General features: G+C 38.5%; 1 protein-coding gene across 6 annotated transcripts in view; it reads left to right on the top strand.

The window, feature by feature from the left end:
• Positions 1-14,993, top strand: part of LOC149571706 (uncharacterized) — a 34,549-nt gene extending 19,556 nt beyond the window's left edge. For 3 of the 6 annotated variants that reach the window (XM_089813127.1, XM_089813126.1, XM_089813125.1), the window contains 3 exons: positions 12,842-12,961; positions 13,402-13,500; positions 13,770-14,993. In XM_089813127.1, the coding sequence (XP_089669253.1) occupies positions 12,842-12,961; positions 13,402-13,500; positions 13,770-13,820 (270 nt within the window). In that variant the 3' untranslated portion in view covers positions 13,821-14,993. The remainder of the gene's footprint in view (positions 1-12,841; positions 12,962-13,401; positions 13,501-13,769) is intronic. The other 3 variants (XR_016359852.1, XR_016359851.1, XR_016359853.1) reach the window with 2 other exon arrangements.
• The last annotated feature ends 274 nt before the right edge of the window (positions 14,994-15,267 follow it).

Genomic DNA, 15,267 nt, shown 5'->3' with positions numbered 1-15,267 from the left:
GGCTGCCATCGCTTTATATAAAGTGCTCTAATAATATATTTCTGCTATTTGACTCAAACAATGGAAAGAGGAAGATTAAGTGCTATCCTATAAATGGTTAAGAAGTAGTTTTGTTACAAATCTGTATGCTCTTTGGATCATGATTGAAATTTGCAGGACTATTAGAGGTTGGATCATGAACTAGAAGCTGGACAATGGGTTATTGTATATGGCACTCTAACGTTTATTAGTGCTTGGAAAACAAGATCACCAGAACTTGATATTGCTGGAATTCAGAAAACTTAAGCTAGGCTAGATGAGGTACTTTGGAATCTATTTACTTCTTGGAAGAGGTATTTACGTTTAAGATACATATTCTTGATGTTGCAAGGTGCAGAAGATAGTAATAGAAGCATTTTCTTTCAAGGAATGAATTTCCTTAACATACACAATTCTGTAAGTGAGCCCTTTCTAAAATTAGGGCAACAATGGATTGCAGACACGGGTGTTCTGCAACCGTGATCTTCATCCTGTATCAGGAAATTCACCCTTATTCTCCATGTCATTTGGCTGCCACTGCTTTATATAAAGTGCCCTAATAAGATATATGTGCTATTTGACTCAAAGAATGGAAAGAGGACGTGTTAAAGAGTAAGTGCTATCCTATAAATGGTTTAAAAAGTTGTTCTATTACAAATCTATATGTTCTTTGGATCGTGATTGAAAATGGCAGGGCTATTAAAGGTTGGATCATTATAAACTAGAAACTGGACAATAGGTTATTGTATATGGCACTCTAATGTTTATTAGTGTTTGGAAAATGAGATCTCCTGAACTTGATATTGCTGGAATTCAGAAAACTTAGGCTAGGGTTTCTATAGTCTATTCAAGGGTTGTTTCCATGTTTAATTATAGATTGGTACATGTACTGTACACAACATGCTGCCTCAACTAGTGACGATCAAGAGAGCATAACGAGGATGGGTTTATGAGCTATACATGTTTTTGTCTATGCACTCCCAGAATGCATCCCTTAGTTGTCAGTTTCCTTGACCTTAACTATCATGTTTATATAGATGCTAGCATAAAGACTTGCAATCCATTAGTAGTGCCAATTTGTGAACTTTTAGGGGGCAGATCAGTTGCAAAAGTGTGAGAAACTACAAGCACAGCACTGCAGACTCCAAAGCTTGAAATTTCAATTCCTTGGTGATTCAATAAGCCAAGCTCCTTGGTTTTCTTATTAATGATATATTCGGTGTTTTATAAGTGGTATAATACAATGACATATTCTTACAATGCAATTTGTTTTTTGATCAGTAAAAGGTTCTAGATTCTTGTTATCGAATTGGGTTTTTATCCGGCCTGTTCAGGGAATCACCTCCCCAAAGAGACAGGGCACCAAAGAATTACCTAGTAATAGGACTGAACCAAGTAACCTTAAGCAAAGACTTGTTAACTAGTCAAACTCTGCAGTTTTTATTTGCTCCTCCCTTAGTTCATGACCAGAGGATCATATCAAAGAATTCCTTCATTGCTTTCTTATCTTTATTTCCCTTGACTACTTACAAACCCTCTTCCAATCTTGCAGCTTCCTTTTGCCACTTATCTTCTCCTCTCCATGTATGCCACACACAACTTGTGAATCCTGACCTCTTGAATGTAATATCTCCTTCCCCTTTTCTTCCAGCCTCATGGGTCCTTTTTTTCCATATGCTCTAGAGTTGTGAAAGATCCCAAAAGGATTCTTTCACTGAACTTCTGTAAATTTTAATTAAAATAATAGATTTTCCTGTGCTTTCCTTGTGGTCTTAGAGAATTGGACAGAAGTTGCAGAAAGATTGTTTCTTCTTTTTTGTATTTTCTAGATAAGTTAAACAATAATTAAAAACAACAGCAAATAATATAATATTCAGTCAACCAGAATAGCTACAAATTGTATCATGCAAAATATGTAATCAGTATGCCAGCAAAGGCGTTTACAAACAAAGAATGATGACACCAGCTGCAAGAATGGACCAGCCATGCACCAAAAGGGCAGAGATGGCTGACGTAATCCAACCAACAAACCATGTGTCAGCTGAAAGGCAGTCGTATCCCTGCTATAGTCACACCATGGTAGCAAGAAGATCCCAACATGCCAAACAAGACCCCCAACATGCAATGCACAAGCACCCTCAACGTTGAACTTAACAATCTTTGTCAAATGCTGAAACAATACTATAGGATGCTGCTGAAACCACCTATTGGGGTTTGCGTCCCAATAGCCAGGCTCTAGGGTTTGCATCCCAGACCTCTAGAATCGCTCCTCAGAGTAAAATCGCAAATACCAAGAATGAAGATGTAAAAGATAATGAAAGAATGAGCTAACATCTCTTTATCTCTCTCTCAAAGCTAATCGAACCCTAAAGGGAGAATATGCCTTTCCCTTTATTATAAAATGGCATCTTCTCAATTAAAAGGTCTTTATGCATAGGGAAAACACCCTTTCCTCAAATAACATAACTCTGGGTGCCCAAAGGTCTCCGGATGATGAAAATAAGTTATAATATTCAAGACCTTTCCAACGAGCTATAAAACATAGGTCTGCTTGACCAGATGAAGCCAAAATCTCCTTATTACTCCAATTAGCTATATAAATAGCTTTAGTTTAATTTATTTAAACGCAAACTTAGATTTCCTTTTATTCAACTGGAAAGCCATACCAACCAAATAATCAGTGAACGGGTCCTGTCACCTGCCTGTAACTGATGTTGGGCAATGTGGGCCAACTGGCAATCCCATACCTAAAAAACTAGGGATGCTCCTAGAACTAGGAATATACCTTGTCACTCTGAAACTGAAACTGTATACTAGTCTCGAGGAGCCTCAAATCTGATCGCTGCCACTACCTCCAAAATTTTAGGAAAATCCCTAAAATTAAGGAACTGCCCTGACTGGCTCTCAAACTGACTGTAGAACCAACTCTGGTAACTGAGTATCCAATATGAGTCTCTATCCACCATTGCTAGGCTACGAGACTAGAATAATAGGCCAACTCTCATGACTCTAATAGTCAATCTAGAGAGGGGACATGACAAGTTGCTGCTTCATTCTCGTACTTCTACTCCTTTTCTCCACCGGTATTAACAGAAATAGCATCGCTCAAGATGTATTCACAGCAGGTTCCAGGATGCCCATCAGAGCCAGGACCTCAGGTGATTGTTGTGGCTCTTCCCCCCACAGAACCTGAGAATAACTCTTATTCTGCTTATCTATCTTCTCCACCAAATAATGATGGGGAGAAACATCCTTCCACAATGTTGCTGATTTATGAATTTTCTGCTTAGCTCTTTTTCTGCTCATCTATCTTCTCCAACAAATAATGATAGGGAGAAACATCCTTCCACAATGTTGCTAATTTATGTATTTTCTGCCTAGCACATTGAGCAGCAATGTGCCTTGTCTGGAAACACCTACATCTAAGGGGTACCCATTCGCAATCCAAGAGCTGCACCCAACATCCTTCTGAAGTTTTCATTGAAATACCTGCTGTTAGTTCATTAGATACATCCATCTCTACCAAAATCTGAGAAAAGGTCTAATGAAGAAGGTTTAGCGAGCCTCACCCACCATCAGAAATTTCCTAAGGAGTTCCTTACAGCCTCAAAACAAGATTCAAACCAAAAATCTTAAGGAAGGTTCGGGAGTTTCACCCGCAGAGGTACCTTGTCAAATACTATGGTTGTTGGGTTAAGGCTGGGTGCCAAGGCTTCAACATCAAAGCAAGGTTTTAATGAGCCCTTGTCCACCACCAAGGAATTCCCTACAGCCTCAAAAGAAGATTCAAACCAAAAATGTAAAGCAAGGTTAGGAAGTCTCATCCACAGAAGTATCTTGTCAAAGACTATTGTTGTTGGGTTGAAGGCTGGGTGCCAAGGCTTCAACATCAATACATATTGACCCTCCCAGTTCCAATGATTATCGCAGAGGATCTTCTTCCTATCCTTAACGTTTTCAAAAACAACTAAAACTCCTCTGTAATAGGATATATATGAACAATCCCATCCAAAATTGGCTCCTTGTTCTCAAAATCCACTTGTGGAGATAGTCCAAACTTGGTCAGAGTCATCTAAATCTCCCTATTACTCCACAGGCTCTGAGCAAACTTTGACATTGTAAGACACTTCTTTCTCAGCCTCGTCTGCTAAATCTACAGAGATAGAGCTGGTTAGGAGAAGAATTTCAGTCATTTTCTGTTTCCTGAATCAGAAGCCCTTTCGAGGTCTTGGCTGAAAGACATGGAGGCCTAATAGAGTTGCCCTCTTTGCTCTTGTGCACAGGGATATTTGTGATCCACACAGAACGACTTTCCCTCACTGCTTGTGGCCAAGTATGCCCATGCTTTTGACTGTTTAGTGAAAAATGCTGCCACTACCAAACCCTAGGGCTCTTGCTCTGCAAGTCTCCACCAACAAACAATGATCCCTCCACTTGCGAATTTACCAACACCTTTTCCTTGCAGCAGAAACATGTTTTTCTCACCATCTTTCCTCCACTCAAACTCTGTGAATCCTCCACACGTCTGAGCTTGCACAACCCTAGTTTTTGCAGAGAATTGGAATGGCTACATCACATCTTTCAAACTTTGACATTGCGAGACACTTCTTTCTCAGCCTCGTCTGCTAAATCCACAGAGATAGAGCTGGTTAGGAGAAGAATTTCAGAGTCGTTTTCTGTTTCCTGAATCAGAAGCCCTTTCGAGGTCTTGGCTGAAAGACATGGAGGCCCAATAGAGCTGCCCTCTTTTCTCTTGTGCACTACAGAACGACTTTCCCTTACTGCTTGTGCCCAAGTATGCCCATGCTTTTGACTGTTTAGTGAAAAATACTGACACTACCAAACCCGAGGGCTCTTGTTCTGCAAGTCTCCACCAATAACAATGATCTGTCCACTTGCGAATGTACCAACACCTTTTCCTTACAGCAGAAACGTGTTTTTTTCACCATCTTTCTTCCACTCAAACTCTTGGAATCCTCCACACATCTCTGAGCTGGCACAGCCCTAGTTTCACAGAGAATTGTAATGGCTACATCACATCTTTCACCAGGTTATTGTATTATGGAATATGTGCTACAATGATCTAATAGATGATTGAATACATCCTTGTTACAATGGAATTTTGATGAGTAGGAAATACTTTTCAACAGCAAGTTACATTGTGATATTGCTATCAGGATTTAACTGTATAGTTTTTGAGCCAAACTCATTGACTCATATTTCATGAGTAGTAACTCACGAATCCATCTCTCATGAAAACAAATGGAACACTTAGCACTTGGATCTAGGTGATGCTTAGAGAGGTGAAGCATTGGGACTTCTTGAGTGTTCATCCATCCCAATACTACTCCAGCTCAAGTGCAGTTAACTACAGAGTTTCCTCCATGGTTAAACCCACTCTGCTTGCAACCCCATTTGCAAAACCTTCACCAAGTGTTGTGCCTTATGAACCCTTCATTAGAAAGCCCCTTAAGTTCATCAATTGATAAGTAGGAGATATTTGTCCACAACAAGTCAAATTGTGATATTGCTATCAGGATTTAACTGTGTAGTTTTTGAGCCAAACTCATTGATTCATATTTCATGAGGAGCGACTCACATGAATCCATCTCTCATGACAATAATTGGAACACTTAGCACTCATCAGATCTAAGTAATGCTCATAGAGGTGAAGCACTGGGACTTCCTGGGAGTCACCCATTCCAATACTACTCCAACTTGTGCTAAGTGTTCCATTTATTGTCATGAGAGATGGATTTGCATGAGTCACTACTCATGAAATATGAGTCAATGAGTTTGACTCAAAAACTACACAGTTAAATCTTGTTAGCAATATCGCAATTTGACTTGCTATGGAAAAATATCGCCTACTTATCAATTGATGTGCTTAAAGGGTTTTCTAATGAAAGGTTCATGTTGGTAAACAGATTTGTTCTTTCAGATTATCACTCTTTAATGCCCAATTCGGAACAATATCTGATCACAAATAGTTGGAAAGCTCTCTGTGAATGTACTAGCTTTCCTCTGAATTGGTAGGTACAACACCCTAAAATGAATTTGCAACGAATTTTGTTTTCCTCCTAAACTACTTTGGGGTGTGTTCTTAACCCGAGAACAGTAGAGGGATAACCGAGCTAGACCTAAATAAAATCCAACTCAGGCAAAATTAAACTTCTCAACACTCGAACAAATTCATGTACCCACACATCTTATGAGTCTGCAAATCTCATCCACATAATCAATTGATGCTGAACTAAGAAAATTCAAACCTAAACTATAACTAATAAATCGGAAATACTAATAGAATCTTTTCGTCGAATGAAACTGTAACAATACTTATCACACTCATCCGTTGCCTCGAAACAAAGGGGGAAGCTCTGTTCTTCCTTTATTCCTAGTAAAACAGAAAGAGAAACATGAACTAAATACAATACCTACTGGAACAAAAAATAATTGACATAAAATACCATTCAATTGTCTCTGCTACAAAGAGTACTTCACACCAAAAATTTGTCGACCTTTCATTAATCTTTGCGATTCATACATATAGATTTTTTTGAGATGACCGTTACAATGGAAGTTTAATCGGTTCATCTTCTGAGGGTGACAAATGGCAAGATGCTAGTTTGTCATATTACAAAATTACGAAAGAAAACAAAAAGAGGGCATCATATGAATCATTTAGGCTTCTTTCCCTTTTTTGTTTTCACTTTATGTGACTCGGCGGCAACCATTACTGGGATTAGTACCTCATGATTGGGCACATGTATATTGGTGAATCTCAAAAGCCATTTTGCATGTTCCCTTGCCAACTCTTTTACGCTATTCAACTGATCTGGCAACTCCATCGCAGCCACATGTATCCATCCGCTGAGCGCTTGGAGTTCTTCAGTTCAGCTTTGGCTACTGGACGCCACTATAGACAAATTATCCAAATAGGTTGAGAAGTTGCTTTTCATCACTTCTACTCTAATGAGGTCTTTTCCTTGACCACTGGTTTGAGAGTCAGTGTGTAGCCCTCTCATCAATTCAAATCCACTGTCTTGGGTCTTTTTTATCTTATCTTCTGTCTCTCTGAGCCCTTTCTTAGCTTCTTGAATCATTTCAAGCTTAAACTGCATGCTTTGGAACCATTCAAACAAAGGTTCATTCCCCTTTTTTAGAATCTTAGCTTCGATTGCTTCCTTGGCCTTCATCTGCATGATCATCTTAAAGAGGGAGAGACATTCATCACACCTAACTCTTTCTCCGGCCAGAGTGTTACTATTAGATAATATGTTATCTTTTTTTGTTTCCAATCTGAGGATAACATTCCCAATTTGATCTATGAGAAACTCCCTCTGACATTAGTTTCTCAATCCACTCTCTCCCGATTTGGCCATAGTGCCTATCTTCCTAGAGCTGGGAAATGAGAGCTTGCACTAGGAGTCTGAGTCACAAACATTCCAGAAATAGTTGCCAGTGGAGTGACTAGCTATCTAATGAACTTATTCAATTCTTCTATTTCTGCCTTTATCTTGATCTTGGACAATTTGAGACTCTCTAATTGTCCTTCTATCACTTCATTGCTCGATCTCCACAAGCCAACCTTTGTATCATGTCTAGCTTCCCCAAGGTCTATTGAATGCAAAGTAAAATCCTCAAGAGTCATATCCTCAATTCTCCCTCCTTTGTTCGGCCTTGCTATCTCCATTGTCAGGTGCCCTGTTTCTGGATCTTGTCCAAGTATAGACAAAGTCTTCTACTTCTTAACCTTTGTCAATGCAATCCTGGAACAAACCGCGAGGGACACAGTGTCTTTTGCAGAAACGCCCTCATCTTTTCTCTTTCTTTTCCTCTCCAAAGTATCTTCTAGCCAAGAGTCAGTTCCTATCACCTTGGAAGCTGTTCCGAGTGATTCGATGCTGAACATCTTCTTCTTCACTGGAGTCATGGCCATAGTAGTTGAAGAGAAAGGATTCTTTGAATCCTTGGAGATGAGTTTGGAAGCAGCCTGGCCTTTCTCCACCTCCAAAGTCTTCCTCGTCTCTTCATCCGATTCCGTTGACTCACTGGTGCTACTTTTTCCATCCCTTAAGTCCACTATCTGTATGGGGGAACCACCTAGTTTCAAAAGAGGAGCACTTGCTGATGGCACGGGGCTATGATGAGGGGATGGGATTAGAGTGGTACGCAGAGAAGGAACAGGGGTAGTGTGAGGAGATGGAACGAGAGTAATATGTGGGGAAGGTACTAGGAAAGGAGCATTGCCCTTTGGTTCTTCTGCTTTCTTCTCTTTAGTGCTAGTTTGGGTTCCTATAACTAGCAAGGATCCATTATGACATGTTGGGGCTATAGGAACATTCTTGTCTAGGGGTTGATCACCTCCGCCCACAGGTTGAGCTGGTGCTTGGGTGGAAGCTATGGTCACAACCGTTGTAACACTCTGAGATGAAGTAGGCGTTGCAACTACTGGAGAGGCTTGAGTGGTTGCACCCTTACTCCGGTTCTTTCTGGCTGTCCACTCAACCCACTTCCTAGTTCTTTTGATTATCCTTGCCATCATAATATGGAGACTCTCCTCTACGTCCACATATGGCTCAGAATTGATAGGAACTCTTAATTTAGTAAGATATGTATTGCTATACATATTTTGACCATCATCCTCTAATCCCTCTACGTTCAAATCAACACCATATGTCTTTATTTGTTCCACTGTGAGTTTGGCAAATGCACGATCACGACTCTCCAACTCATCTCTGCAATTTGCCCAATAATCTTCTAGAGTGGTGACATGTTTGATCACACTCCCAATATGAAGCACCTCCCTTGCATATCCATTTGGTTCGAACATAGGCCTCATAACTTCATATTCCTCCAATTTGTACTTTCTCTCAAATGCTTTGAGCATGTTTTTAGCCTCAAACCGAGAATCACAACTATAAGCCCCAACCTTCATGGGGAACTCTTATCCCTTCTTCCTTAGACTGGCGCTCAACACATTCACTTGGATAGCTTGTCTTATGATCTCTATGAGCACGATCATGTTGCTTGGGTATCTAAGCAGCTTGAGAGGAAATCCGTCGAAAGCTACAAGACGCAAATATGAAAAGGATGAGAATTGAATGAAATAGCTACCAAAATTGGTTGATGGCTGCCATCGCTTTTGGGCTAAACGTTCTCTCCGGGCATCCTTGTAGCTCCCTGCAAATTCTCATTGTAAAAGAGTCATTAACCTTGACGTACTTTGCATAACTATTCTATAACTGCAAGCACGGATAAAATTCATAACTTTTTACATCATCAAGAAAATCCTCTATTTTGGGGAGGCCCGGCCACAATTGTAAAGAAGCCATCATATAAATTAGGAAAGAGGACATGTAGAAGGTATTGTAGAATTTTGCAGCACTCAAAGCTCTGGACAGATGTTCACTAACCTCAGACGCCCAATCAACATAATATGTGTCTGAACAGATGATTTGCACTAAAAAGAAATATTGTTCCACAAAATTGAGTGCTTCTACCTCACCTTTCAACTGATGTAAAAGAACTAGGATGTCCACAATTTCGGGCTTAAGATTAGTGTCGAAAAGAGTTATAGGAACCTTACTCTTAGGTCCTCATGGTTTTTGGAACCAAGACCTCATGATTTCCTTCCGCCACACCATCTTCTTCAAGGAAAACTCGGAGATGGCTCCTCCCATGGTCAATTCGGAAAATTCTTCCCGTTCTGGAATCCAGAGGCAATTGACTACAGTTTGTCAGTCAATTGAGATTAAAACTGTATGATCTGGCAATAGAATTTGTTTAGTATCCGGATTGTAATGGTTAATGCATTCAGTGATCAGCTCAGGGGCTTGAATTGCTATTGGAAATCCGGCTGCTTCCACTAACCCGCTTTCTCGGAGTTTCTTTGTTATTGGGTGGATTGGCTCCATCTTCAACCTCCTTTGGAAATCTTGCATGTCGAAGAAACGGAGTGAAGTATCTGTAGCATTTTGCAATGTTGACTTAATCCCACCGAGTCCATCAAAACCAGCGAATCTTGTTGCCATCTTAACTGAGATAGAGATGGACGGCAAATTTTAAAATTGAAACTAGTACAGAGTAGGGCTTTGTAACTGTGAGAATTCTGAAATCACTTTAGAATTCCATATCATAACAGTTCAAATAAGAAAGTGGTAGTTTAAAAATTAGTTATGTTCATCTCTATATAGAAATATCAATCCACCCGTTAATCTTCAAGATCCGCACCAACGAGTGAATTAAAGGATAAATCTGTTAGATCATTAATTGTGGGGGTTTCTAACGGATTTTTGCATGTCATTTCACTGTTCCCGTTGGCCCAATGGTTACTTTCCTTTATTACAGACTTAGTTTGCCATTTTTCACCAAGTTGCAGAGAATTAAGAACGGAGTACTCCGTGGGGAAAAATTCGCCCAGCCAGATTTTACTCAAGATTCCTTCCTAAATGTGATCAACTAGCTTCCATTATCTTTTTTAAGCATCCTGCGATTGATCTGTGAGCTCAACATGTTTGCAGAAGTCGTTTCAAGGGGTTGAAAACCCGCCGCGGAGAAGGCAACTTGTGTTTTTCTGCCCTTGTTCTTATTGTCACTTAGCCTTTTAAGTTAATATGTCTCTAGACTTTGGAAAGTCTCAACAGAGCTATGAAAATAAAAAAAGGAGACCACTTGCTTTTCTCTCTTACAAACACCTTTATCGGAAAACTGACTTCCGCGGTCGAAAATCTGCAGTGGAGAGGCTGCTTTAGAATTTTCCTCCAGATGCTATTCTAATCATTCTAATGATTTCTGAGTAACTCCCGATGTAAAATATTGCAACATAAGAACAATCCATCCATAAAACGACTCATTTCCTCCTTGTTCTAGCTTGTATTCCTCTTTTGTTGGCCTCTGCGGAAAATCACCTACGCAGTGCAAAAATCTGCCAAGGAGAAGCTGATGCTAGGTTTTCCGCAGGCTACATTTTCTTTGTGTGTAAACTATAATGAGTTGTGAGCAAGTTCTTTCTTGGAAATGACTTTGTGAAGATCATCATACAAACTAAGAATCTTCATCGAAAAGGATCTTAGACTACTCACAAACTCATGACAACAAGGAACACCCACCCGGTTATGTAATGCGGGAGAAGAAAGAATGTGAAAATCCGATGGAGAGACTTTTCAATTGGGAAAAGAAACCAACTCAGACATACCTAAACCTAATTGAGACACAAGACTATTTTTCACTTTGCATAATGGGTACAGGATGAAAAGTGGGGCAACAGTTCATAAGGCACAACACTTGGTGAAGGTTTTGCAAATGGAGTGGGTTTAATCATGGAGGAAACTCCATAGTTAAGTGTGCTTGAGCTAGAGCAGTACTGGACTGGGTGAAGTCCCAGTGTTTCACCTCTGTGAGCATCACCTAGATCCAATGAGTGCTAAGTGTTCCATTTATTGGCACGAGAGATGGATTCGTGTGAGTGACTACTCATGAAATATGAGTTAATGTGTTGGACTCAAAAACTACACAGTTAAATCCTGATAGCAATATTACAATCGAATTTTATTCAACATTAATAATCTCTTTTTATGTGAGCATATGGCAGAGTGAATGAACTATTCTATGCTACCAAATAGCTGAGTTTTGAACCCATTGACTTTCAATATGATAGAATGAAAGCACTTATTATTTCAAAAGGTCTGAGTTTTAAAAGTGTACCTGTGATTGAGTAATATTTTCTAGTCCATATGTCACTACATACATGTGTATATTGTTTAAATACAATTATTTCTCTCCATGGGATCTATTTAAATCTTACAGCTCATTAAGTGAACTTGTTAACTAATGCAATCTCCATCCACATTGGAGTCTTGAATCTATGTAACCATTTTAAGCAACAAATTCAGCTTCATCTCATTGATGACTAAATATTATGGCTTAAATTCCAAATTGAAGTGAATTTAACTTGGTGCAATTATGGGTCTAATTTCTAGAATAGAAAAATTGGCTTGTGTATTTTGGGTGGGAAGCACATCCTTCTGAATAATTTTCTCCAAGGTGATTCTGATGCAAACTAAGTTGTATGGGCTTTTTAGAAGAAATGGAATGCAAGTATGAGGGTGTTAGCAAGGTAACTAAAATTAAATTATCTGCAATTCCATGTCTTGCATGGTTGAATCAATGAAAATGGTGTGCTAGTGGTCATACTCCTGCCCTTGTATTTGATAACTATGATAATGTTAAAAAATATCAATTTTCAATGATGCCAATTGTAAAACTAAAGTGCTTTTCTTTTGTATTGTTTTACTTTTTACTTTCTTTGATGCACAGCAGGCTGCAAGATATACACTTCAAGTTTGTCATCTATAGTTTTGATTGTTGCACACGTTGAAGGTTGTCTTGGTGGGTGTGATTTTGAATATTGGTACAAACAAAAAAAAAAAAATCTCTTTTGGCTGTTTTGGAATAGATATATTAGATCTTTTTTTGCAAGAAAGCTTCTTGTTTTATTATCAACATTTCTAAATTGTCAGCATTTCTACTATATTATAGAGTCTAGACTACAGGGTTAAACTTGCGTCATAAGTTGAGATTTCTTGTTGCATTAGCTCATCTGCTTAGGTGTCTAGGTGGTCAAAAAATAAACTTTTAACTGATTCTGCTTATCATTTGTTTCCAGTATTCGAATCATGATTTTATATCACAAGTCCACTACTGCAGTTTTTATTCAAGTGTTCACTCAGAAAAGGGTTTTTCTGCCAATTATTGTAGGGAAGGTCTGTTTAATATGCATTTTACTGACTGGATGCTTTTCTTTTCTTTTCATCCTGAACAGGCACAAAAGAAAGTTAAAGCACTTACGGCTATCATTCGCATTGCCGTTGCATTAGAACGTAGTAACTTTAGTGCAATTCAGCAGGTCAATGTCATGTATGACAATGGGGCATATACAATTGTAAGTGTTTGTTGAGTGATATTCATCTCTGTTCATTTTTGGGATGGCCAATTTTTTGAAGATTTGATAGTTCAGTTCTAATTGAGACTATCATGGTGAACCTCAGTTTGCCATTTTAGAAATAGGATACCTTGTTTTGTGATTTAGAATAAACACATGTATGGCCTATCTAGAGAGGATTGTGTTCTATATGATATAAACATTTTCAAGTTTACAAGGAAAGACTGTAGGTGGGGGTCTCGAATCTCAATCAATGGTCTGGTAGAAGTTTCCTTAAAGTATGGAAAATGCTAAATATGTTTTCCATGAGCATCTGCAAGCTGAGTTACAGCACTCATATTAATTGTATGCTTCAGAAAAGTATTTGACACTTGCTTGCTGGATTTTATTTAGCAATAGAATGAAAGCTTTAATGCAACTAACTTCTCATTGCCTATAAGGTTGTCACGCCATCATTAATGGATCCACTGACTGGGGTTCAACGAGATGTATCCCTTGAGGTGTGGGCAGCACAATCTGAATTTAAGCATTTTGAAGAGGTAGAGATTATAACTTACTTCTGTGATTGATTATAATTGGTGGATTGAAGGAAAATGACAAAATATCCGTCTTTCCATGCATGCTAATGCTACTTGGTTTGGAAATAATAATTTATTTTTCAATTTAGTCTTGCATCTTGCCAACTAAGTTTTAGGTCCCATATTATATTGGCTGCATCTGGTTTGCGAGACAATCATTGTCATCATCTCTAGCGGACAGGAATTGGCTAAGACCTTGTTGATCTAGTTCTGTTGGTTCTATGATGCAGGTGTTTGGAAGGAAAATGTTAATTGCAGTAGCCGGAAATTTAAAGCCATAGTGATTGAAGAAGGCTGATGTGATACATAAATTATTTCAACTTGCGAGTGACTTATTTCATGCATAACATAGCCAGATGCATGTGGCGAAAATATTATCTGGTTTCATGTTTGAGAAAATAACAATTTTCTGATATGGAATTACACGAGGTGAAACAACTTATAGGAAGATTTGATTATGGGATTAATTTAAGAAAGCACTATACAAGCTTTAGATGCGAAGAGTCAAATTCCACAATAATCTTTAGAAGATATGGTGACTAGACTATTCTGGAAAAGCTCTGGCAAGCTACATCCTTCTGCCGCTGATATGGGGATTGGTGCATTTGACAGATCTGATAATAATCTAGGTCTCTGAAGATAGAGGTGCAGGAATCATGCCACTGGAGGGTTTGCCTCAGGCTATTGATTAGTGATGTTTGCTTCAGTATACAGTTTATAGGTCTGTATGGTTCTGAAAAAATGTATTGAGAAATATGATAGGCACCTTGAGGGCTGTGTATGATTATAGAGTCCTTTCCTTTCTTCCATTCTTATTTTCCAATCAATATTCTCTGCTTGCACAAATGCAATTACTTTTCATTTATTTCTAAAACTTGACAGGTTTTTGAAGATATTAAGAAAACCATATCCGATGGTTGGCTGATTACTAGAAGCCGAGGTGTTGAGGATATTTATTGAAGCATTCAGTGTGTAACTTAGACAAGAGTACCTCGTGTTTTTGTTCCTCATTTGGTGTACCCTAGTAATTACACTGTAGTAGTGGATCATTGTCATGCAGTTATGTAAAATCAGAAGAATGGCCAGATATATATATGATCAAGAGTGCAAGGATAAGAGAGGAACTAAGGGCCATACAGATAAATAAAAGGAGATATGGGTCAGACTGTAAAACATGATGACAAATATCAGAATGATGGACCTGAAATAATGAACAATCCACAAAGCTAATGGGCAGAGGTGGACCACCGATAAACATAGAAAAGAAAATTTGTAATACAACTGTAGTGATGGAATTGAATACATTTCCAGATTAGTTGGACATTAATAGGGATAACTTTTAAAGGGCATTCTACCCCATGGGATACTGAATCTCTTGAATGCTATTTTAAGACATCCTATAATTTACTGAATGGAAAATTTTATAAAAATATATATCCTCTCGTATTTTAGTATATTGCTGCCTCTCTAAGCGCTTGAGTAAATTACAATTTGTTTCAATATAGTGAATAGTATCTTCTATTTGAGGCAGTGGAGCTATTTAGTAAACCCACCTTTTGCTTATTATTATCATTAGCCATGCTGACATTGAAGGTAATAAATAGCTTATCATGACAATATTTTTCTTATAATAACAGCAAAGTTGCAAACATATTACAATTTTTTTTTGTTCTTTACTGTGACATGTCACTATTTCCATCTCAATAGTCCTAGAGTTTGTTTGCATTG

The sequence above is a fragment of the Cupressus sempervirens genome, chromosome 2 (assembly GCF_028749045.1).
Source record: "Cupressus sempervirens isolate cs-2001-9-10 chromosome 2, ASM2874904v1, whole genome shotgun sequence".
Classification (NCBI taxonomy): domain Eukaryota; kingdom Viridiplantae; phylum Streptophyta; class Pinopsida; order Cupressales; family Cupressaceae; genus Cupressus; species Cupressus sempervirens.
This window is presented reverse-complemented; position numbering and strand designations above follow the sequence as displayed.